At 43.1% G+C, this 25,972-nt stretch overlaps 1 protein-coding gene across 1 annotated transcript in view; it reads left to right on the top strand.

The window, feature by feature from the left end:
* Positions 1–25,972, top strand: part of ARFGEF2 (ADP ribosylation factor guanine nucleotide exchange factor 2) — a 101,536-nt gene that overhangs the window by 36,650 nt on the left and 38,914 nt on the right. The window contains exons 7-23 of the mRNA XM_060079383.1: positions 226–294; positions 1,933–2,084; positions 5,753–5,883; positions 7,074–7,308; positions 7,949–8,048; positions 8,770–8,909; positions 10,191–10,299; positions 11,005–11,188; positions 12,949–13,060; positions 13,606–13,811; positions 16,864–16,948; positions 17,052–17,223; positions 18,194–18,345; positions 19,411–19,539; positions 20,572–20,730; positions 24,203–24,350; positions 25,487–25,586. Coding sequence (XP_059935366.1) covers positions 226–294; positions 1,933–2,084; positions 5,753–5,883; positions 7,074–7,308; positions 7,949–8,048; positions 8,770–8,909; positions 10,191–10,299; positions 11,005–11,188; positions 12,949–13,060; positions 13,606–13,811; positions 16,864–16,948; positions 17,052–17,223; positions 18,194–18,345; positions 19,411–19,539; positions 20,572–20,730; positions 24,203–24,350; positions 25,487–25,586 — 2,383 coding nt within the window. The remainder of the gene's footprint in view (positions 1–225; positions 295–1,932; positions 2,085–5,752; positions 5,884–7,073; positions 7,309–7,948; positions 8,049–8,769; positions 8,910–10,190; positions 10,300–11,004; positions 11,189–12,948; positions 13,061–13,605; positions 13,812–16,863; positions 16,949–17,051; positions 17,224–18,193; positions 18,346–19,410; positions 19,540–20,571; positions 20,731–24,202; positions 24,351–25,486; positions 25,587–25,972) is intronic.

The following is a 25,972-nucleotide window of genomic DNA, read 5'->3' as shown; positions in this document are numbered from 1 at the left end:
GACAGCGAGGTCTTAGTGTTCCACAGAGGGAAAACCGAGTCATAGCAGATGCTGCCTATGAGTTTCCAGATTTCCTGGGACACAGTCAGATTTGGCTTTGGAGAGAGCTTATTTGTACCCTTGCCTTCCGACTGTGACTCTTAATCTCCTTCTCCACCTTCCTTAGTTTTCCCTGGAAATGCCCACACGTATGTGTTTGCGTTTGTGTATTTGGTGTATGTGTAGGGACGGAAGATGGAGCTCAGGAAGTGGTGAAGGAGATCTTAGAAGATGTGGTCACGTCTGCAGTTAAAGGTAAGAACCAAGACCCCAGCCTTTCCTCCTACTCGTTCCTTCATAGACGTCCCCAGCCAGGTATTTTAGTGCCCACCCCCAGTAAACTCATGGAAGCTGAGTCTGCCCCTGTCTGCTCAACATTCATATGGAATTCAGAAATTACTTGTCGTTAGTGATTGGTGTTCTCACTCGGGTTGGGTTCAAGAAGCACAGTCCGACAATGTTAAGAGTTGGGTGCTCCACATGGAGATGCAGAGGGCCACTCCTGTATACAGCCAGGTTTTTCCAGAAGCTGGCGGGGAGCCCTGAGGTGGTGAATTTTCCTGGCTAGCCATTGATGTATCCAGGGGACTGTCCCCACGTCAGCAGGTATCAGATGCACAGGGAGGCTTCGTTCATTTTGTTAGACTTCATTCTTAACTCCCTCAGTTTTTGGTGTAGTTTCAGTGGAATTAACCTTGTATAGCTCAGAATGACTATCAGATGATTTTTCCTTTGTTTTTACCCCAAATCTCGGGTCAGTGGTTATGTGCTGAATACTCAGCTCCAGTGCCAATAAACCATTAATGGATTGAGAACTCAATAAATTAGTGGGTTGCAGTCAGCGTTTTCTAAATGGAAGAGAATAAAATGAAAATAGATGCAAGCTGAATGTGACTCATACAGTAATGTTAAGCATTGTTTCATGAAACATGTTTCAGTGATTTATTTTTGTGCACACGTGTATACTGGGTCATGGCTGTTAAAATGTATTTCTTAGTGAGGATCATGATCAAAGAAGTTTGACCCACTGCTCTAAGCCCTATCCTTTTATTAATTTAGGGTACCACCAAACTATATTCATAGATTTCATTACTTGTTTAACTTTTTATAGAAATGTCTTTAAAATAAAATAATTTTATTTCATACCTTTAGATTTTTTTTTTCTGGGGCCAATGCAAGAAGTCCTCACGTAATGAACACTTATCTGTCTTGTTCACTGCTATATCCCCCAGCCCCTAGCACAGAGCTTGGCACATAATAGACACCTGATAAATATTTGTTGAATGAATATATGCTTCAAAAACCATTATGGACAATTATGCTTATTAAGTTGTTCGGTGTCCCTTAAATATATGATCCACATGGTAAATTCTTCATAGAGTTCAGCTGTTCTGCTAATCATCAGATATGCTTTCTTTCATTAAATGATGGAATCTATTTAATTCTTTGTCTTTTCCTTTTCCACATGGCTTCCAGGAAGCTCAGGTCTACATTTTTTTTTTCCTGTGACTGAGGTTTTCTATCATAACTATCAAACTCTTTTCATTTATGTAACTCTTGTTCTCTAACCCCTGTATTAGTAGCCTTTTTAAAAAAGAAAATCTGTGCTTTTTATGTTTAGCTGGTTCTAATCTTCTTTGGAAGTAGGTAGGGGTGGGCAGGACTGCTGTATTGGACAATTCTGGAGGCACCACTGACCTGGGCCACAATGTGAAGGAAGCCACCTGGGAGTGGGGCTGTGGGTAATAGACACATATAGCCAGAGCAGGGCAGTGGCTCAGGGAAAGGGAGAAAGCAGTAGCTGGAAGGTTATGTGAATAACTTCTTCTTGGTGTGAGGCCACCTTTTAGGGTAAGTACTAACTTGGTAATGACTTTTGCATTGTATTTTAAGAAGCAGCACAAAAGCATGGTCTGACAGAGCCTGAGAGGGTCCTGGGTGAACTGGAGCGCCAGGAACATGCCACGCCCCCAGCAGCTGACGAAAACTCACAGACCAATGGGATAGCAGATGACAGGCAGTCCTTGTCTTCGGCAGATAATCTGGTACGTTGGTGATCTTCCTATCAGGCTTGTTTTGGTTTTTACTTTTTTAGAAGATGCAGAATTAAATCTCTATCAGAAGAAGCGAGTGAAAACCAACAAGCCCTGTTCAATTCTTTAGTCACACCATCCTGGCCTGATAGTCTTTGTGTTAATAGGTTCCATTCTTGGAACATGCTAATGTTGGTGGTATATAATAGGGTTATTAAACCGTATTTATTCAGACTTTTAAAAACTTATGTTTCCTGCCCTTTTTCTTTTATCTTAAAATGGTGTACATTCGTTATAGAAAAATAATACAGAGAAGGAAAATAAGGAAATAGAAGTCATCCATAATCTTCTAACCCAGAGATAACATTTGTTAACATTCTACTTATACTCTAGATTTTTCTCTCCCTTCCATGTTTTTTACCGCTTAAATGTAGTAACACAATGTACATGCTGTTTTGTAACCTGCTTTTTAAATTTGAGGTGTATTATGAACATCCTTTCAGGGCCCCCCTAAGTGTGTCTGCTACATTATTATTATTTTTTTAGGTAGCTTTGTTGTTCTCTTGAAAACAGTATATATAAACATTCAAAACAGGAAGAAATGATATTAACATCCCACCTGAACCCACTCTCATGCTGTACCTTTTCACCAATGTTTCTCAACCTTTTAAATGATCTCTCTCTCTCTCACACACTCACACACACACACACACACACACACACACACACACACACGGGAGCCTTTTTATGTATTTTTCCCATTCATCACCCTGTTTCATGAAATTTTAAAGCTATTGGTAAACTAGATACCTGTTTATGTACTGTATGTATATCTGTGCTTTATACATAAAAAGAATGATTTTTTCCACACCCATTGCCCCCGCCTCCAACCAGTTTTTGCCCCTGTCTTAGTCTGTATAGGCTGCTCTAACAGAATACTATTTACTGGGTGACTTGTAAACAACAGAAATGTGTTTCTCACAGTTCTGGAAACTGGGAAGTCCAAGATCAAGGTACCAGCAGTTTCAGTGTCTGGTGAGAGTCTGTTTCCTGGCTCACAGATAACTGTCTTTTTACTCTGTCCTTCTGGCAGAAGGGGCGAGGGAGCTCTCTGGGGCCTCTTTAATAAGGACATTAATCCCATCCATGAGAGCTCCACCCTCATGACCTAATCACCTCTCGAAGGCCCCACCTCCAAACACCGTCACATTAGGATTAGGTTTCAACATGTGAATTTTGGGGTGGAGTGGAGGGCACAGACATCCAGTCTATAGCAGTCCCCTTGGGGTTATATCGTCCCCATTAAGAATGCACTTATATAGGGATGTACTTAAATCCACACTAGGTATTTGTGTGTTATGTACTAGGCTGCAACTTTGTTCACTCAACACTGTTCTATGGACATCTTTTTACATCAGTAGTACATATATGTCTAACTAATGTTTTTAATGACCATGTGAGATTTTATCATGGATTACCATAATGTAACAGTTCCCTATTAGGTTTTTGGGTTATTTTCAGTTTAATCACAGGAGACAGTTCTACAGTGAACATCCTTGTAGATAGATCTTATGCCCATCCTTAATTATTTATGATAAATTCATACAAGTGGTATTGTTGGGTCAAGAGTTGGGAACTTTAAGGCTTTTGTTCCTCAACATCAAATTAGGCGGCCAGGAGGGCAATGGTCGAATTTCTGCCCACTTGGAGGCTCTCAGCACTCATTTTCCCATTCCCTCATTAAAACTGAGCAGTAGCATTCATTCAAATCTTTGCTGGTCTGATGGAAGAAAGATCCTGCCTTAATAATTAGTAGTAAGGTTATTTTGGTTTATCTGTTATTTGCATTTCTTGGTGAATTGTTTACTCATGCTTTCTGCCTGTTTTTCATTTGGGAGTAGGGTTTCCATATTTCCTGAATGAATTATGAGAACTTTTTGTATGTTGAGGATTTAATCCTTGTCATATGTTGCAAACATTTATTTAAAAAAATTTTTAATGTAGCTTACTTTTTTAGTTAAAGAAGTTTATTTTAAAACAAACACCTGTCATTTTTACCCCATTTATCCTGCAATAATATTCTTAGAAATACCTTTTTTACCCAAGCTAATATAAATAATTACCTGTATTTGTTTTGGGTTCTTTTATGGTTTAACCTTTGCTCGTTTATCATTTTAAACCACCCACACCCACTTTTTGAAGGACAAGGAACAATTTTTAGAATTGCTGTAATGACTCCCCCATAAGCTCCTGTTTTGACATATTGTTTCCTCCTCCACATCCCTCACTTCCCCATTGAATAAATACTGGGTGGGCCAAAAGGTTCGTTCAGTTTTTTCCATAAGATGGCTCTAGTAGCACTTAGTCGTCTTTAACTTCATTTGAAACAGGTTTGTTAAAATTGTATGTGACAGCTGTCATATCAGCAGACATTTAAAAAAAACGACATCAAAATTGGTGAATTTTTGTGTAGCCATTTTAATATTGAAGATGGAAGAAAAAAGCAACATTTTCATGCTTTATTATTTCAAGAAAGGTAAAAACACAGCTGAAATGCATATAAAGATTTGTGCAGTGTATGGAGAAGGTGCTGTGACTGATCAAACGTGTCAAAAGTGGTTTGCAAAGTTTTGTGCTGGAGATTTCTTGCTGGACGATGCTCCAAGGTTGGGTAGACCAGTTGAAGTTGATAATGATCAAATCGAAACAATAATTGACAACAATCAACGTTATACCACGCAAGAGGTAGCTGACATACTCAAAATATCCAAATCAAGCGTTGAAAATCATTTTCACCAGCTTGATTATGTTCATCGGTTTGATGTTTGGGTTCCACATAAGTTAAGGGGAAAAAAATGTTTTGACCGTATTTCTGCATGTGATTCTCTACTGAAACGTAATGAAACCATTCCTATTTTAAAACAAATTGTGATAGGCAATGAAAAGGGGATACTGTACAATAATGTGGAACAGAAGAGATTGTGGGGCAAATGAAATGAACCACTACCAACCACACCAAAGGCCGGTCTTCATCCAAAGAAGGTGATGTTGTGTATATGGTGGGATTGGAAGGGAGTCCTCTATTATGAGCTCCTTCCAGAAAACCAGATGATTAATTCCAACAAGTACTGCTCCTAATTAGACCAACTGAAAGCGGCTGTCAAGAAAAAACATCCAGAATTAGTCAACAGAAAACGTAATCTTCCATCAGGATAACCCAAGACTGCATGTTTCTTTGATGACCAGGCAAAAACTGTTATAGCTTGGCTGGGAAGTTCTGATTCATCCACCATATTCACTAGACATTGCTCCTTTGGATTTCCATTTATTTCGGTCTTTACAAAATTCTCTTAATGGAAAAAATTTCAATTCCCTGGAAGACTGTAAAAGGCACCTGGAACAGTTCTTTGCTCAAAAAGATCAAAAGTTTTGGGAAGATGGAATTATGAAGTTGTCTGAAAAATGGCAGAAGGTAGTGGAACAAAAGGGTGAATACGTTGTTCAATAAAGTTCTTGGTGAAAATGAAAAATGTGTCTTTTATTTTTACTTAAAAAACCGAAGGCACTTTTTGGCCCACCCAATAATTTAAATTTTCATGAGATAATTACATTTCTTATTTTTGAAGAGTTACCCTTTGGTTTGGACCCTTTGATTTTTCTCATCTTTGTTCTAATCTTAGGAATCAGATGCACAAGGACATCCAGTGGCCGCCAGGTTCTCGCACATTCTGCAGAAGGACGCCTTCCTGGTGTTTCGCTCCCTGTGCAAGCTGTCCATGAAACCCCTGGGCGAAGGTCCCCCAGATCCCAAGTGAGCGGACAGCAGTTCTTGGCCGTCTATAACCCAAGTGACCCAGGAGGATCTTGGGGGCTCCAAGAAACCCCAGGGCCTTGTCCCCTGGTTGGTGTAAATTCAGGAATTTACAGGATGGTTTTACAACTTTTTCAGGCTCATGCAGGTCCCCTAGTCCTTTCATCATGAATTGTCTCTGTGTTCCCACCAACCATGATTATCGTGCCCAATTTTCCTTTCCTTGGTTTACATGCTAAAAATAATCATTATATTGAACATTCGTCTTCTTTTTACTGACTGATGAATTAATTCAATCTCCTGATCTGGGGGTCCACCATCAGGATGCATACAAACCTCAATTTCTTACCCTGATTGGAAACTTCTTCTTTGTGCATACAGATTTAAGCCCCAGATTCAACTCAGAGAAGCCAAACCTTTAAAGTCAAGGATGTACCACAAGGATGGTAGTGCTGTGGAGTGTCAAAGCAGAAGTTCTGGAGCCACAGGGAGCTGTGTTCAGCCCTGGGTTACTTGAGTCCAACTTCATGGCCGTATGAGCTACTAAACCTCATCTGAAAAATGGGAATACGGAAAATCACCTCACAGGATCAATGATATGAAATGATAGAATGACATCCCAAGCACAGGGCCTAGTACTTTATGAGAGTTTTTAGTTACTACTATTATTATTATTAGTCGCTAATAATAATCCTCACTCTTCTGTTAAGAATATGGTGACCGTTAGGGAAAAGACTCATGAAAGTGTCCCATTCTTACCATCCCTTGTGGGCCGGGATGGGGAGCATGAGGCAGATGGATGAAGAGCACTGTTCTCCTTGTCCCTAAAGGTAGAGCAGGACAGACGTTTTCGTCTCACGTGATGGATGTGAAGTAATTGGTTCTATTAGATTAGTTGCAGAACCAGCTTTCCAGAGTCTGTGTGCACTTATTTTGCTCCTGCTCAGCTCTGTGCTTTATGACGGGGAGTTGGCAGCTCTCGTTCTCCCAGGGCCTGCAGGTTCTGTGAGAACCCACCTCATGCCATCTGCCCTCATTCTCTTGACATTTAGGTGCTGTTGCCAGTTCTCAACTCCCTGGCTTCTCAGAAAATCCTGCCCCACTGGTAGAGGAGTGAGACCTTCTCAAGAAACATCCTTTCTAAAATTTCACCTTTCAGCTCTGTCCTTGTTCTCCGTTTCCTTCGCCAGATCCCACGAGCTGCGCTCCAAGGTGGTTTCCCTGCAGCTCCTCCTCTCCGTGTTGCAGAACGCTGGCCCGGTCTTCAGGACTCACGAGATGTTCATCAATGCAATCAAGCAGTATCTCTGCGTGGCATTGTCCAAAAACGGCGTCTCCTCAGTGCCTGATGTCTTTGAGCTCTCTCTCGCCATTTTTCTTACTCTTCTTTCAAACTTTAAAATGCACTTGAAGATGCAGATAGAGGTAAGGACTCCAAATTGACTTTTTTTTTTTTTTTTAAGTTTGATGACACTTTTGCATGATGCGTTAACTGCTGGCCGCATAGTCACCAGGAACTAGAGTTACACAGTCTACTTGCTAGTGCCCCAAAGAAGAATATTTTGAGCAAGAGAACACCTTTTCATAAAAAGTTACTGCCCCCAAATCTTGTATATAAAGGTATATTTCATTTTAACCAAAGGTTTAAATCATATGGTCTGTGTGTTGGGCTCAGTCCCCAAACATGTGCCTATAAGTTGTTTGGGATAACTTGAATTCGTTTCCAAATTGAGAAATCAGATTCTCCGTGAACATCCAGATTTGTGATTTCTCTCGAAAAAACCACAACCCCGGTCCTGCCTTTCCACGTAGCAGCTCTTGGTGGTTTCTCGGGAGCAGCTACTCCCTCTGATGGGGCCGTGATCTCCCTTCACTGTGGTCCTACCCTATTAGCTCTTCCCACCCAGGGTTCTGGTGCCGGTCAGCAGTGTGTGTGCCTCATCTCTTCTCCTGCCCGGACTGCTTCACCCATAGGCTCTGCCTGTTCTTCACAGGCTTTGGGGGTTTTGAGCCCTAATTTAAACTATTAATTGGTGTCCTTCTTTATCTTCTTCTCGTCGTATAGGTCTTTTTCAAAGAGATTTTCCTGAACATTTTAGAAACATCAACAAGTTCTTTTGAGCACAGGTGGATGGTCATTCAGACCCTGACACGGATCTGTGCAGGTATTTTCACCCTGAGGGTGCTCATCTGTTTGACTTGCCCAGAAACACTTCTGATGCTTTCATTCTCCAAAGTCCAGATTAAGACCTTTAACTCCTCCTTTTAGCGTTTTAATGAAGTGCTGAGGAAATCATTACCTTAAAGGCTACTGCTAGCCTAATGACCAACTCAGACTGGTTTGCCCAGGACTTTCTGATTCTAGCATGGAAAGTCCCACGTCCTGGGAAACCCCGTAATCCTGGAAAACCAGGACACTTGTCACCCTACCTACAAGCTGAACGTGGTTTGTAAGTCACAGGGTCCTGGGTCTTGGTGCTGCCAACCCTTGATTGGATGCTAAGGTAAATGTGTATTTCCCTTACACCGTACAATTGTGTAGCTATAAACCGAGCATCTATTTGTTATCTGAGTAACTGCATAAAAGTTACACAACTTTAAGAATTGGATTGGGCAGTTGTTCTCCCTTTTTTTTGATAAGGAAAACGAGCTGTAGAGAGGTGGAAGCAGCTGCCTAAGATTTCAGTTAGTACCAGAGCAGGCCTAGAAAGAGGGCCTTCCACGCTCCTGGTCCTTCCAACATGCATTTCCAGAGTGAGGTGTGTCCAGCCTGACTTAGTACTTCACTGCGAAAAGTTTTTGACCAAGGAATCTCATTTAATAAGATAACGTAACTGCTGTCTGTGTTCAGTCAGAATTTCTAATATCCATGTGTTATTTTCCAAGATGCCCAGTGTGTTGTAGATATTTATGTCAACTACGACTGTGATTTAAATGCTGCTAACATTTTTGAGCGCCTCGTAAACGATTTATCCAAAATCGCTCAGGGAAGAAGTGGACACGAGCTGGGAATGACACCTCTGCAGGTACAAACACTGAGAACACTCATTTATAATTTAAAGTTCATTCATTTCAGTAAACATTTGTCGAGAGTCACCATGTGCCAGGCACTGTCCTTGGTGTGGGGATACAGCAGTGAAAAAAACACAAACACGCACATCCATGTGCACAATTGCTGTGGTCCCAACACTTAAAAGCAGACAATGAAGAAATAAGCCACAGAGAAAAATAAAGCAGGGGCGATAGAGAAGGGATGTTGGAGGTGAGGGTGGTGCCATTTTTAGTGGGGCATCAGGGTAGTCTCCCTGAGAAGGTGACACTTGAGCTGAGACCTGTAGGAAGCAAGTTCACTCTGTCACCTTTCCATAGATCATGTGAAAACAGGATCCCAGACTCCAGTAAAGGCAAAGGAGATTGCTTCTTATTAGATTCCCTCATTATTAGAGTGCCTACAAAGAGAATAGGATTCTTAACCTGAGGTCTCTGAAGAAACTGGTCAGAAGGTCTGTGAGCCACTTGGAATTATATATAGCATTTTGGTGTATGGGCATTTTTCCTAGATGAAGGTCCATAGTTGTCATTAAATTCACAGAGAGAGATCCATACTATTTTAGATGCTGTTTTGAGTCTAAAATATATGCTTTTTTTTTTTTTTTTTTCTTTGGGGCTGCATGTCTTGTGGGATGTTGCCCCGACCAGGGATTAAACCTGCGCCCTGGCAGTGAAAGCCCGAAGTCCTAACCACTAGGCCACCAGGGAACTGCAACATTTTTAAAGACATTTACAACTTGCATTCAACTTTTAAGAAATGCTACTTAAAAGAAAAAAAAAACAGTTTTTTATTTACTTGCAGAATAAGCCTTAAAATCGAATGCTTTTGTGGGTGTTTAGGGGATAATGGTATGTCCACAATCATTCATCTGCTGCAAAAGATTCTTTTCTCTTTTTTCAAGGTCACTAGTTAAGACCCTCTTTATTTTTTAAAATGGTATTTTTAAGTGTTTTGTCTAATTTAAACAAGCAATGAATGAGGACTTTCTTTTAAAAAGTCCAGATAATACTCTGTTTCAGGAATGCACACGTCCCATATTTTTGCTGCTGGGGAGTTTGTAATGAACACCTTTAAAGATGTTCATGGTTTTTGCAATGAGCCGCCAATATTTATGTCACCCGTTAGCTTTTCCTTGGGTTAATAGCACTGAATGTCAGTGCTTATCTCGTGTCGTCTCAGGATTCCCGGAGCCCTCTAGATGTCGGCACTTAATTTATCTGCTGAGTCTCTGTGTTGTGTCACTTTCGTCCTTTAGGAGCTCAGTCTGAGGAAGAAAGGCCTGGAGTGCCTCGTGTCCATCCTCAAGTGCATGGTGGAGTGGAGCAAAGACCTGTATGTGAATCCCAACCACCAGGCCAGCCTCGGTGAGAGACCCCTGCTGCAAACAACCTCCCCATCCAGACCTCACCCCCACCACGCACAACAGGCTACTTACGTCGTTGGGAGAAGCTATCCTGATATAGGTGTCTTAGAGTTAGCAAAACACTTTCATTTGCAAACTATGTGAAGTATTTTGAATGTTCTGTTTTTTCATCCATCTGGAATTTGGGGGGGAATAGTGTGAGTTGTGCTCAAACTCCATTTTTCCAAAAGGGGAGCCAGTTATTCCAACATTTTTTTAGTAGTCTCTCCTTCCCTCACTGATTTGAAGCACCACTGATTGGGTTTATGATATACCAAATTCTCCTGTGTGCATTAAGTCTGTTTCTGAATATTCTGTTCTATTGATTTATCTGTTCTTGCACCAATATCACGCCTTTCAAATGCCTAGAGTTCTTAGCAGTGAGTTTTGATACCTGCTAAGACAGGTCCTCCTGTTCATTGTTCCTTAAGTGTCTTGACTGGTTTTGTACTTTTGTTCTTTCATGTGAATTTTAGCATTAGCTTATCAAGTTCCACAAACAAGTAAGTTGTTAAGTAACTGAGTGAGATCAAGGTGCTCATGACCCTTACAGTACAAACTTTATTGTTACAGGTCTGGGAAAAGGAACTGCAGAGGCAAACCTCACCTCAGCCGTGTCTCTGTCCCATCTGTTTATTTGGTTTCTTTTGCTTTTATGTCATCGCAGGTCAGGAGAGGCCCACGGACCAGGAAATGGGGGACGGGAAAAGCCTTGACATGGCGAGACGGAGCAGCGTGACATCCATGGAGTCCACGGTGTCCTCGGGGACTCAGACGGCCGTCCAGGATGATCCAGAACAGTTTGAGGTCATCAAGCAACAAAAGGAGATGATTGAACACGGCATTGACCTGTGAGTGTGGCTGTCGCTCTAGCTGAATCTCTTGGGAACCTGGCACTGACTCCTCAAGACGAAATGCCTGTTTCCAGAGACGAGTGCTGGCACTTGTGCCCGGGCCTGATCAGGCTGGGCTGAGAGTGAGTGTGCGTGAGAGAGAAATTTCATAGCTTTGTGTGGTTGATGCCTGGTCTTTCCCCCCCCCAATTAAAAAAGTCAAGCCAGTTTAGAAAATACAGAAAGGCATAAAGCAAGAATGTTAAAATCACTCATACAATGACTACCTAGAGGAAATCACCTTTAGTAACACTTTTTTCTAACTGTGTATTGTGAAAAATTTCAACATACAGAAAAATTAACTTTTGCCATATCAGTGTTATCTGTGTATTTTTTTTCCTGAACCATTTGAAAGTAATTTGTAGCCATCATAATATTTCAGCTGTACATAGTTGAGAAATAAGGACAGTCTCCCATATAACCACATCATCATCATTACAATCACTGGTAAATCATGTTTCTTTTCAGTTTTTTTATACACAAAAGTACATACACACACAATCTCACATCCTGTCTAACTTCTGAATGATTAATTTTGTAAACTCAATTTATTTTAAAAGTTGATGTTATAATACTCATTTATTAATTAAAATGTTGATCTCCTCATTTCCACTCTCACCATCCCTGCATCCCTCCCAGTCTGTTCTCCCACAGCAGTTAAAGGAATCTTTTAAAAACTTAAATCAGGTCTTGTCACTCCCTGCCTACAGTCATTGCAGGTTTCCCATTTCCTCCCCACAGCCCGATCCAGCCTCCAGCCTCCCTCACTGACCTCATCCCCTTTCAGTACTCCTGGGTCACAAGGGGCGTTTCAGTCCCTTGAACACCTCAAGCTTTTTGCACTGTTGCACCTTCTGCTTAGAATATTCTTGGATCTTTTTCATTCTTCGGGCTTGGCAAAGCATCTCTTCCTGAAAGAGGCCCCCTGTAACCACACTCTCTGAACAGTTCCGAGGTAGTCTCTGTCCCTGCACCATAGTCATAGCCTGTCCTCACAGTCCTTTCCACAGTTTGTGCTTATACATGAAGATCATTCCCCAATGCATGGCCTGGTAAATAACAAGTTGAATTTATACGTCAATTAAGTTTGCCTGCCTTTAACAGAAAATCCAGAAATAACAGTGCTTAAGCACCATTAAAGGAAATCCCAAAGGGGACAGGCTAGGACAGTTGCAGTGACTCTTAGGGATGTCAGAGACCCAGGCTCCTTTTATCTTTCTGCTTCATCATCTTGAATACAGTTTTCATCTTCAGTGTTGCCTTATGGTTTAAGAGGACTGCTGGAGCTCCAGACATCACCCATATATTCTGGGGAAGAAGGGGAAAGAGCAAAAAATGTACACCTCCCTGCCAAGTCAGCTTTGTTTAAGGATCCTTCCTAGAAGTATCCACACCACTTCTGCTCATCTCTCACTGGCCAGAACTTTATCACATGGCCGTACTTTGTCTAAGGGGGGCAGGGGAATGTAGTTCTTATCCCAGATAGTTGTGTGCCCAGCTAAACATCTAGGCTTTATTAGTGTTGGAGAAGAGGAGAATGGATATTGGGTGACAACCAGCAGATTCTGTTAAAGCTAGGTCAAAAATTAAAAAGTGGAATTGAGAAAAACTACCAGGACACACAGTTCATGCTGTTACTGTAATTTGCCTCAAATGCTAGCTTTTTTCTATCCTCCAGAGTTTGAAATAAGCAACCTGTGTCCCATCTCTTGAAAAAGGTTCAACAAGAAACCCAAGAGAGGGATCCAGTATCTCCAGGAGCAGGGCATGCTGGGAACGTCAGTTGAAGACATTGCCCAATTCCTGCACCAGGAGGAGCGGCTCGATTCTGTAAGACTGGGGGCTGGGTACGTGCATGTGGGTTCTTTCAGGTGATTCTGAGACCTTACGGCTTTAACCTAGAGACTGGCCGACCCTGAGTGCAGTGCTAGAGTCCACACCCCTGCTTACAGCAGTCCTATTTATCCCTTTGGCCAGTGTTGCAAAAAGTTCTTTAAAGAGAATAAACCAGCCTCCTGACAGGTGGTTGTGTATTTGGTGGGACAGTGTCAGAGCTAAAAGTGTCACTTGGCTGCTAGAAATTGTTCTGGGTGCTCGTTGGCAGCTCACCTCCCTCCTGAGTGTGCCCCATCATTCCTCCACTTTTCAGTCTCCTGTGCCTCCCCTCTTCCTTCGTGGCGGGACAGTCTGAACCTGGAATGGTTGGGTGGGTGGGCAGGCTCAGGGAGTCGCCTAACTTTTCTAGCAGTTCAGCCCATTCTGGGTGTTCAGAGCCGGGGCATTCGGCCCCCCACCCCCCGCCTTTGACTGAAGTGTCTTTCACTGGGTGTTCATATTTAACAATTTGTAGGTATGAGTGAGTGTGTATGTTTTAGACCCAAGTAGGTGATTTTCTGGGAGAAAGCATGAAGTTCAACAAGGAGGTGATGTATGCCTATGTGGACCAACTTGACTTCTGTGAAAAGGAGTTTGTCTCAGCCCTGCGGACGTTTCTAGAAGGTTTCCGCCTACCTGGGGAAGCTCAGAAGATTGACCGGTTAATGGAGAAGTTTGCTGCAAGATACATAGAGTGCAACCAGGGGTGAGCACCGTGTTTAAGTCCCTTCTGCACCCTCTTTTTGCCTTCCTCAGGGCACCAGTCTTAGCGTGGTTTGGGTTTAACCTGTGCCAAGCTATTAAAGTTTCTGTTCACTGTGTCTCATGTTAAAACCTCACCTTGACCGTTCATGTCCCCTCTACAGGAGGTTGAGGACCAGAGAGGCTAAGTAACTTGCCCAAGACTACACAGCTAGAGCCCACGCTCTTAATTATGACAAAAGAGCAGTTCTGTGGGTTGAGAAGAGGCACTCAGGCATCTCTTCCCTAATCAAGAACAGCTCCCTGACTTGATATATGGGGTAGATCTGAAGAATTTTAGTTTTTCTTTGATTACATACTGATGAGCAGGTTATTGAAATGGCTCCGTAACTAATAAAACCCCACCTAAGTACATGATTTCATCTTGGGGCCTTTTTTCTTAACTTTTTTTTTTAATTTAAAAAAATTTTTTTAAATAGTTTATTTTCCCTACAGTTCAATTTTTTAAATTATTATTTTACTTATATTTGGCTGCGTTGGGTCTTCGTTGCTGCGTGTGGGCTTTCTCTAGTTGCAGCGAGCAGGGGCTACTCTTTGTTGCGGTGCGCGGGCTTCTCATTGCGGAGGCTTCTGTTGTGGAGCACGGACTCTAGGTGCGTGGGCTTCATTAGTTGTGGCACGTGGGCTCACTAGTTGTGGCTCACAGGCTCTAGAGCTTAGGCTCAGTAGTTGTGGTGCACAGGCTTATTTGCTCCGTGGCATGTGGGATCTTTCGCAGACCAGGGCTTGAACCTGTGTCCCCTGCATTGGCAGGCAGATTCTTAACCACTGCACCACCAGGGATGTCCCTTGGGGCCTTTTTTGATAGGTAGTTCATTTTTGCATGGGAAATGGAAATTGAAAGGAGAGCTAACCTTTATTAAACATCTCCTGTGTGCCAGCCATGCCGTGAGTTTTACATGCATTTCATCTTAACGGTAAGCCTGGGAGGTAGTATCCCTGTTCTATAGGTGAGGAAACAGGCTCTGAGATAGTGAGCAACCTGTCCAAATATTAATCAGCTAGAAAGTAGCAGAGATTGAATATGAATTTGTCTGACTCAAAAAAGCTCATGCTCTTTCCTCTGAACATGAAGTTAAGAATGTCTGAATATACTGTGAACATGAAGTGGAAAATTTTCAGTGAGAACAGTTTTGCCTCTTAAGTCAGCTTGGTTTTCATATTAATTGGTCCCAATCCTCCAGGCTGTCTCCATGAGATGACCTGGTCAGCAAAGGCAGCCTCTGGTCGTTTTAACCAAATAGGTATTAGAATATTCTGTGAAGACACAATTAGATGTTATTTACTTTAAACATATCTCTTATGTGGACTTAGAGACCTTGGTCTGTGTCCCCTAGTCGGTAAATATGTGACCCAATTAAATGTCACGTTAGAATGTAGACCTTTTACAGTGTTCTTCAGAACTTCTCCTTCTCCTGTTGGGGGTAGTTTGGATAGACAAGTTTTTCTTTAGCCTCACATATTACAAGGCTGTGCATCCCCAAGTATTTGTCTTTCTTCTCTTGCCTAAGGTGAAAAAAGTCAGACTTCACCAGCATATTGTTTATTAAAGCAACATAAATATTTTTCTTTGTATTTCTGCTGTCAAATATTATAGTGCATAATGTAAACTTTTTTTTTTTTTTTTTTTTTTTTTGCGGTACGCGGGCCTCTCACTGTTGTGGCCTCTCCCGTGGCGGAGCACAGGCTCCGGACACGCAGGCTCAGCGGCCATGGCTCACGGGCCTAGCCGTTCCGCGGCATGTGGGATCTTCCCGGACCGGGGCACGAACCCGTGTCCCCTGCATCGGCAGGCGGACTCTCAACCACTGCGCCACCAGGGAAGCCCTTATAATGTAAACTTTAAATGGCTAATAACTGGACAGGAGTTTTAGTCATCTTTCCACCCGGTGCCTAACACACAGTAGATACTCTCAGGAACAGGACCAAGGTGAGGCAAGCGAAGCACTAAAGGTGCAGACTGTAAAGGGCCTCGTTCAGAGTCATGTGCTGTAGGGTCGGCACCTGGGACTAGGGGGGCGCCTCGCTTGCCTCACCCTCGTCCCTGGCCCTGGAGGCTCCTTAAGGATCTTTTTTAAAAATCGACTTGAGGGGGCCTCCCTGGTGGCGCAGTGGTTAAGAGTCCGCCTGCCGATGCAGGGAATACGGGTTCGTGCCCCGGTCTGGGAGGATCCCATATGCCGCGGAGCGGCTGGGCCCGTGAGCCATGGCCGCTGGGCCTGCGCATCCGGAGCCTGTGCTCCGCAACGGGAGAGGCCACAACAGTGAGAGGCCCGCATACAGCAAAAAAAAAAAAAAAAAAAAAAAAAAAAAAAATCGACTTGAGGGCTTCCCTGGTGGCGCAGTGGTTGAGAGTCCGCCTGCCGATGCAGGGGACAAGGGTTCGTACCCCGGTCCGGGAAGATCCCACATGCTGCGGAGCAGCTGGGCCCGTGAGCCGTGGCCGCTGAGCCTGCGCGTCCGGAGCCTGTGCTTCGCAACGGGAGAGGCCACAGCAGTGAGAGGCCCGTGTACCGCACACACAAAAAAAAAAAAAAAAAAAAAATCGACTTGAAACTGCTTTCTTCAAAGAAGTCTAAATCTGACACGTATTCTTTTTTTTTTTTTTTTTTTTTTTTTTTGCTGTACGCGGGCCTCTCACTGCTGTGGCCTCTCCCGTTGCGGAGCACAGGCTCCGGACACACAGGCTCCGCGGCCATGGCTCGCGGGCCCAGCCGCTCCGCGGCATGTGGGATCTTCCGGGATCGGGGCACGAACCCGTGTCCCCTGCATCGGCAGGCGGACTCTCAACCACTGCGCCACCAGGGAAGCCCTGACACGTATTCTTAACTAGCTTTTTCTACACTCTGGATCATTAGTTATCATTCAGTGATGATGAAAGCATCCTGAAGAGCAGTTGGCCTGCTCTGAGAGAAGCACATCTCCTTGAGCCCTGCACCCTTCCAGCCTCGGCTCCGTGTGTGTTCTCACATCTGGAATCTTTTTCTTTTTTTCAGGCAGACTCTATTCGCTAGTGCTGACACTGCATATGTCCTAGCATATTCAATTATTATGCTAACTACAGACTTGCACAGCCCTCAGGTAAAATATTTTAATGATACATATACTATAGTGGCTAAATAAGGAGCTTTATTTGGGCCATTGGCTATCTTCTAAATGGGTTCTTAATTTTTTTAAATTTCAGGTAAAAAATAAAATGACAAAAGAGCAGTATATTAAAATGAATCGGGGTATCAATGATAGTAAAGATCTGCCTGAAGAATATCTCTCAAGCATCTATGAAGAGATAGAAGGCAAGAAAATTGCGATGAAAGAAACAAAAGAACACACGATTGCAACCAAATCTACTAAGCAGAGTAAGGTCTAATGGCAAATTATTTCTATTAATTCCAGTTTTCGAGGGTATCGGAATGCATGATTAAGTTCCCTGGTGATAGATTTAATTTGCATATCTAGCTATCTAAATAAGAAATGTGATTAAATTAGTTATTATGATTATGTTGGCACTTTCGTAATATCACTTAATCTTCTTGCTAGATTTGTAATTAGTTACAAGATGGAATTTAAAATAATCTGAGAGCTAAATTATTCCCCAAAAATGTTCCTTAAAACTCTGCTATAATACCAGCGGTGATTGTGCCAACCTTGATTAGAATTCTCTGAGTTAACACCCCTGTGAAGCTATCAGTTTCTTTATTTGAGAAACAGCAGTGTGTATGGTTTAGAGCAGGGGTCCCCAACCCCCGGGCCACAGACTGGTAGCAGTCCGCAGCCTGTTAGGAACCGGGCCGCACAGCAGGAGGTGAGCGGCGGGCGAGCGAGTGAAGTTCCATCTGCATTCACAGCTGCTTCTCATCGCTCGCGTTACCGCCTGAGCTCCGCCTCCTGTCAGCATTATGGTGACTTGTATGATTATTTCTATATTACAATATAATAATAATAAAGTGCACAATAAATGTAATGTGCTTGAGTCATCCTGAAATCATCCCCTCCCCCCAGGTCCGTCGAAGAATTGTCTTCCACGAAACCCGTCCCTGGTGCCAAAAAGGTTTGGGGACCGCTGGTTTAGAGCATGGGCTCTAGAGCTATGCTGCCTGCATTCAGGTCCCAGCTCTACTGCTTAGTTGTGTGACCCTGGGCAAGTCACTTAATGTCTTTGTGCCTCATTTCCCATCAGTAAAATGGCGATAATACTTGCAACAGACTCATGTAGTGGTCCTCATGAGCGTTCGTGAGTTAATTGTTGTAAATCTTTTGAAACAGAGCCTGGCAGATGGCAAGCGCTTAGTGAATGTTAGCTGCTATTATTCTCTTATTTCTTTGTAGGTGTCGCTAGTGAAAAGCAGCGACGGCTACTATACAATTTGGAGATGGAGCAAATGGCTAAAACAGCCAAAGCCCTGATGGAGGCTGTGAGCCACGCCAAAGCCCCATTTACGAGTGCCACTCACCTGGACCATGTCCGGCCAATGTTCAAAGTGAGTATCCTGAGAAGTTAGGACACAGCTAAGCCTGATTCTAGAGCTGACCAGCCAGAAGCTCACCAGCGAGTTTATAATGGTGAAGAGATTGAGGAGAGGAAAAGGCCAAGCCTGGGTGTGTCTTTCTGGACAGCAACTAAAGCAAGTCCTTCTTAGAAGCCCTGTGATGATGCTAGGGATACGTCAGCATGGGCTTTACCATCAGAACATCTGGTTTAAACCCTGCTTTTGCCACTTCGTCGCTCTGTGACCATGGTGAGGTTATTCAGCCTCTCTCTGTTCATCGTCTGTGAAATGGAGACAAATACAGAGTGCTACAGGGCTGCCGGGGGATTGAATGAATTAATAATTATTCAGGCATAAGAGACAGTTTTATTGTGACATCTCATCTCAGTGGCCTCAGGGTTAGTTTATCAGATGAAATTATGTAGAAGTAAAAGACAATATCCTAAGATCTCTTTTTTAAATGTCTAGAAAAGGTACACTTTCTAAATACATAGCACTCATGTTTTTCTCTAAGATGTTTTTATAGTAACTGTTAATATCCTGTTGATCAACTCTAGATTTTTGTGAGCTTTTATTTTCAGGGAATTCACAAGAAACTTGGAGGAAGAGTAAAGTCTAAATAATTTGAATTAGGAACCTTTCAATAAACAAAGTTTATAGAACACAAGTTGCTTATAGATTTCACCTTGCATGCCGGCCTCTGATTAGTGATGGATGCCTGCTGCACTGTGTAAAGGATTCTCGAGCCCTGATTAGACTCAGCAGGGAGTGGGATCTCTGATTGATCAGTGATGTCTGCCGTGAGCACAGGTAGATACGCTGGTGGCACACTAGCCGCGTGTTTGCCATCCTTCCTTTAGAACTGTACGTTTAGTAAATGGCATATCTGTAGTGACAGCTTTGACCACAGTTTAGGAGGAATTATTTTACTTTGTGAATGAATCAAAGTAGCAGTGAACTTGGCATCCAGGCTGTGCTCATAACTAACAGTGTGGCCTCTAAGTGCTCTTCCACACTGAGATTCTAGACGTTATTGAAACCTTCCTTCCTTGGTAGCTGGTGTGGACGCCACTGTTGGCAGCCTACAGCATCGGACTGCAGAACTGTGACGACACTGAAGTGGCCTCCCTGTGTTTGGAAGGCATCCGATGTGCAATCCGGATTGCCTGCATCTTTGGAATGCAGGTGGGTATAAGCACAGCTCCAGAGATACTGGTGGGCCATTTTCTTTCAGATTTGGAAAAATTTAGAAATTATCAGACATTTCCAATTAGCCAAAAACATCTCAGCAAACTCCATACTCATGCCCACCGAGAGGAAGCCCACAGATTTGTGCTGGCAACAGCCTCATTAGGGGAAAAACTGGAGGTTTGGATTAAAACCTTCTTTGAAGATAGGTGGGGTCCAAGCTACTTAATTGGATTTGACAAAACAGCCTTCCTATCTATCTGGCTAACTGCCTGCCCTGGTGCTTAAAATATTGTTTTTCCTTTTAAAAGCAGTTTATTGTTTTAATTTCCCTTATCTCCAGGTCTTCTCTGGGGGAAATAAATAGTTCAATGCACAATGAATATGTCTGTAAATCTTTTGAATCTTGAAAAACTCAAATAAGCAAAATGCAGTTCTCAAAATGTTAGGAAATCAGGAAGTTGTCAGTCCCATGTATCATTTTCTAAATCACTAAGAATTGGCACCCATTTATGTTGAAAAACTCAGTCTTCTGTTCCCATTTATCTTACAGTTAGACATTTTCTTTTGTACCAAGACCCCGGGCTTTGACATCAGACAGTCTGGGTTTCAAACCTCAGCTCTGCTGCTTCTCTAGCATTGGTCTAGCTAACTTCTCCCTAAGACACCCTTTATTTCCTCATTTGTAAACTTAAGAAAATAGACCTACCTTGCAGGATTGTTGTAGACATTAGCATTTATGTGACAGTCTTAGCATTCATCAGATTCCTCCCCTACTCCCTCCGAAGGGAATGGAACGTGAACATCAGTTTGAGGTCGGCTGCAAAGGAGAGACTAGTTCTCAAACACGAGATGGGCTGTTCGGGTAGCGGGAGGATAGCAGCGTGGAGTAGCTGGTGTGTTAATGTACGTAAAGCCTGTCGACGTGCATACAGAAGGCGACAGAGGATCCAGTGCTCGGTCCCTTCAGTGTGAAAACGGTCTTGCTCAGGGCGGGATCTCAGCGTTCCCTCTCGGCTTCCCTTACAGCTGGAACGAGATGCCTACGTTCAGGCTCTCGCGCGCTTCTCCCTGCTGACGGCCAGCTCCAGCATCACAGAGATGAAGCAGAAGAACATCGACACCATAAAGACGCTCATCACGGTGGCTCACACGGACGGCAACTACCTCGGGAATTCCTGGCACGAGGTGTGTGTTTCTTTGAAAGCCTGGGGTTGCCGTTTCTTAGTGAGGATGAGTCCCAGCTTTCCTTTGATTCAGAACCAGTCTGTCTTTGGTCGATTCCATTTTTCTTGAAGTCAAGCCTAACTTTAACTGGGTTTTGTCTCATTCCTCAAATGCATCATGTATCAGAAAAGTCAGACTCCCTGGGGCGTGGTGGGTGAAATGCCTCAGATGCACCACCTCACAAGGTGCTCCTGTCCCCGGTGGCCAGTGTCCACACGGAGAGCACTTCTGTTGTGGCAGCTTCCTTCCCACTTTTCCCAAGTCCTTATGTACCTCCTGAGAGCTCTTACCACCAGGGAGTAGATTTAAGACAAAGCCAAGGAGCCCGATTTCTCCTGAGTGTATCAGAAAAGAGATGGTCAGCATCTACAATGAGCCATTAGGGAAATTGCCAGTGGTTTCACGTTTTTATTTAACTAAACCATATTCTAAGAGTGTTACGTAAGGATATAATTATCCATGTGCACAAACAGGTGTTTGAAAGGTTGTTCATGGAAATTTTAGTTGTTCAAGGGAAAAATTAAGTTAGAAACAGCCTAGATGTTCCAACAATGAGAGATTGCTCTTTTTTTAAAAAAGTGTGCTGCACCACTCCTTAGAATGCTGTGTGGCCATTTAAAATGATGTTGCTGAGGGACTTCCCCGGCAGCGTAGTGGTTAAGACTACGCCTTCCAATGCAGGGGGTGCAGGTTCGATCCCTGGTCAGGGAGCTAAGATCCCACATGCCTTGTGGCCAAAACCCCAGAACATAAATCAGAAGCAATATTGTAACAAATTCGATAAAGACTTTAAAAATGATCCACATCAAAAAAAAATCTTAAAAAAAATATAAATAAAACCAAACGAAACAAAATAAAATAACGTTGCTGAAGGGAGAGACAGCTGGACATGACACGCTCCCTGATGGAAGCACACAATACCTCCTAAGAAATGTTTTTGCCTAAAACTCCAACCTGAGTCAATTCAAGCCTCCACTGTCAGTTTAAAGGAAATGTAGGGGACGGAGGAGCACAATACATGGTATCATGAGAATGCAGCGTGCAAACTCTAGGATACGACAGAGCCTCAGAGCCGGTGACCAGGTTCTTCAACAAATACATTGCATGGAAAATAGTAGATGGTTGGGGGTGAGGCGGGGGCGGGCCTGTGGATTAAAAGACTTCAGAGAAAAAGGTAAAGATGCTATTAAACACTGTCTAATACTGTGGGAAGGTGATCACAGTATATTAAATTGAAAAATCGTTATAAACATTGTGAGGCTTTGTCCCTTGTGCCAGACGTGCACGGAAAATGGATTTGAAAAGATAAACAGGAATGTTAACATCCTATCTGTGTGATAGCATTATAGAGGCAATTTATTTTCTTTTTTTCCTAAAGTTTTCTAATTTCTCTACTGTCTGTACGTATTACTTTTTGTTTTAGAGAGAAAACTGTGAAAGGGTAGAGGTGAGGGCATGGAGAGTGGTGGGGACTGTGATGACCTAGAAAGAAAATTGTTATCAGCCTCCTCCTGCCATGGGGATCATGTGGTTCAGGGGGAAGGCCTAGTGCCAGACGGCTGGCATCCAGTCTGGGTATCATCCTTTTCCTGCCTGTATGACATGGCAAGTTGCTTAGTCTTCGAGCCTCATCTTCCTCCTCTCTACAACCTTCATAGGGTTGTTCTGAGAAAAAAGGGGGTTAACATGTGGAAAAGGGCTTACAACTGCATTTGGCAAGTAGTAAGAACTCAGTAGGTATTAGCTGTCATGGTCATCATGATCATCATCATCATGGCACATACCTCAGTCCCTTTTCACCGAATGTTTCCTTTCTCGGTCACCACTCTGGAGTATTCCATATTAGGAAAGATGGGGGGGCGGGGCAGTGGTGTAGTTTTGACTTGTGTGCTTATTTAAGAAATAATTTCCTGTTTTCTGAGTCGTGATACCTAGTGAATCAATAAATAGCTGCTTTCTCTCCTAGAACTTTCTTTTTTCTTTAACCTGAGAGATATGGTGAAGGTGGGGTTCCTGCCAGTTGCCAAGTATATAGCAGCATCTGGAAATGTTAAAAATGAATCAGCCACCTATGTGATATACAGAAACCTTGAGAATTCAGGTTGGAATCAGTAAGTCCTCGGCCACAAGTGTTACTGACCTACTTGAGATTCCAGCTTCTGGAAAAGGGAGGACACTAGTAGTTTACTAGTAATAATTTAACAGTATTATGCCGTGTGGAACAGTCAGGGGTTGGCTCTCTCTGGCCGAATTAAGTACCTTTCTCAGTCAAGGGGAAGGCAGTTTATAAGTGAAAATACTCAGCAGTGCTCAGTGGTACAGTGGAGTCCCATACTCTGGGATTAGACTGTAGGTCACCATGAAAAGCAAAACTCAGCTTTAGTCAGAAGTCCCCATGGAAATTCCTTAGGAAGGGTTTACCTAGAGGTCTACATGCCGTCGTCCCTCAGTAAGTTTTAAGCAGCCAGTTTTTGCTCCAGTAGAAGTTGAAACCAATCTCTGTTTCTTCGGGTAAGCTCCAGGTGAGAGACGGCCCGTGCGCAGGGACACGTTGTCAAGCACCTGCACCACCCCGTAGGGCTGGGAGATAGTCTTTTCTCCTACTGCACGCCATTCCAGGGCACATTCTCATCTATTTGATTAACCAAATAATAATCACCAACTATTTTAAGTGCTGGGGGTTCAGCAGTGAACAAGACAGAATTCATGCCCTGCTGACTCTTAAGACAGAGAACAAACAAATATCTGGCATAATGCCAAAAAGTAGTAAGTGCTAAGGAAAAGAAATATGCGTGGCCAGGGGAGGGTGTGTGATCTCAGGGCGGTCGAGGGAGGTCTGTCTGAGGAACACATGTCTGAGCTGGGAATCTAAGGGGTGAGCCATGGGGAGGAGCGTAAGGAACACATTCAGGAATAAGGAACAGAGAGTGCAAAGACTCTGGGGTAGGACTAGACGTGTCGAGGTAAAGGAGCAGCAGGGAGGCTGGGGAGGCTAGTGTGTTGTATATCTGAGGGGTCGAGTGGAAGGGAGATGGGGGGTGGCTGAGTCAGACTAGATGGTGCACTTACTGAGTGGCATGGAATCCCCTGCTCCAATCAAATGCTTTTTCTTTTTTTATTGAGCACTTATTAAATTTGCATAACTAAACATCTGTGTAGCATAACTCTACTGTACCAGTTTTTCTTTTGCTCGTTTTCTCTTTCCCTTTTTAATAGTTAAAAAAAGAAAAAAAATAATCAAGTCTGTCTTCCAGACCCACACTCAGAGGGTTGCCTAGCTGGAACTAGGGAAGCCAGTCTGAGACCCTCAGATTTTATTCTCACCTGAAAAGCTGCTTGTTTCAGAGAACTCTCTAGTGGCTAATTTAAGATGATAGTGTCCTTTTCAGCCAATGAAATGGGAACTCATCTCTTCACACCTTCTTTTCATCAGATCTTGAAATGCATCAGCCAGCTGGAGCTCGCTCAGCTGATAGGAACCGGTGTCAAGACACGCTACCTGTCTGGGTCCGGGCGTGAAAGAGAAGGGAGCCTGAAGGGCCACACGTTGTCGGGAGAAGAGTTCATGGGCCTTGGCCTCGGTAAGATACCAGGCCCCCCAGCCAGCCGTCATGGGCTCACCAGTTAACCGGCACGAAACCCTTCTTGTCTCATCAGGACTGTCCCGTAGATCGTCTCTTCCTTACGTGCCAGCTGACAGTATGTTTGTTGATGGAAGCGGAAGTGCTGCCTTAGCTCTCTAAATTGTGATTAAACTGTCGAGTAAATGCCTACTTTATCCACATCAGCAGGGTGCATTACTTTTCTTTCTATACATATAAATATGTCGGAGGGAAAGCCATCTGGTATTCGAGGAGTGGGTGTGTGTTATCTCTAGATTTTCAAAGGTAGATTCAACCTCTCTTCCATGTTCATCTTTTGTTAACTGATGTTCTTATCAAAGTAGAATTATTTCTGGCAATACAGTGAACTGAGAGACTCTCTTGTCCGTGATATAACAATAATAATAGTAAAAAGGGTAAACAAACGTGCCAGGCCACATTCTAGGCACTCCGTTTATATATTTTAATTCGTTTAAACCTTGTAACAACTCAGTGAAATTGGGGCTGTTATCATCCCCATTTTGTAAATGAGGAGAGTGAGGTACAGAGGGTGAAGTGACTTGAACAAGGTGACATTATGAGGAAGTGGCAGAGGTAGGTTTCAAACCCAGGCCATTTGATGCGGAGAGCAGGCTTCCTAGGTCCCCCACACAGTAGTACAGTATAAAAGCACAGACTCTGAAATTGGGGGAGGGGTAATAGCATCTACTTCTTGGGGTGTATATGAGGGTGACTGGAGTGAAATCCTAGAGAGCTTTCCAGACCTGCGTGTGGAAACCATTACATGTTCTAGGAGCGCTGAGTTAGTATTGATCAATTTGAATTTGTTTTCCTAAAAAGAGACATGTAATACTATAAAAATGTAAAAGACGCTTAAGAAAGGGAGATGAATGGTACAAGCCAGGGAGCCTCTAATAAGAATGTATTCTGAATGCCAAATGCCAAAACCTGAGTTTCATTTTATTCTGTCATCATTGGGGGGTTTTTTGTTTGTTTTGCCTGCAAACCATTCTCACTTATGTTTCTTGTCTGTGCATATTGGATATCACAGGATACTTTGTTCTAAATACTTCACTGTTTTGGAAACACCGTTGATTTTGTGCATTGTGTTTCAGGTAATTTGGTGAGTGGTGGAGTGGACAAAAGACAGATGGCCAGCTTCCAGGAATCAGTTGGTGAGACCAGCTCACAGAGTGTGGTCGTAGCTGTAGACAGGTAATGATTTTCTTCTCCAGTGAAGCTGGACTACCCAGTGCCTTGGCATCTTCTGTATATTTACTGGGTATGAATGATCACTAATTTGTTTGACTGCTGTAAGTATTGTCAGTTCTAGATTACTCAAACTAGGAAAGATTAAAAGTGGCACACATGATCTGCAGCTACTAATTACCTTCACATTCGTTTGGATTTTGATCTTGAATTGTATCATAGCCTTTTTAAAAATTATAACTGTGACCAAATTATTTCAAAAACAAGAGTTTTTCCTTGTGCTAGTGTTTTAAATCACCTTGTTTCCTTAGTGTAGAAATTACTTTTTAAAAAATTTCAAGAAGAGTTTCGGATTTAAAGCCTACCCATGAGTGAGAGTTGGCCAAGTTGAC

The sequence above is a fragment of the Mesoplodon densirostris genome, chromosome 16 (genome assembly GCF_025265405.1).
Source record: "Mesoplodon densirostris isolate mMesDen1 chromosome 16, mMesDen1 primary haplotype, whole genome shotgun sequence".
In the NCBI taxonomy this organism is placed as follows: Eukaryota; Metazoa; Chordata; class Mammalia; order Artiodactyla; family Ziphiidae; genus Mesoplodon; species Mesoplodon densirostris.
Note: the sequence above shows the minus strand (reverse complement) of the source record. Positions and strands in the feature narration are given on the sequence as shown.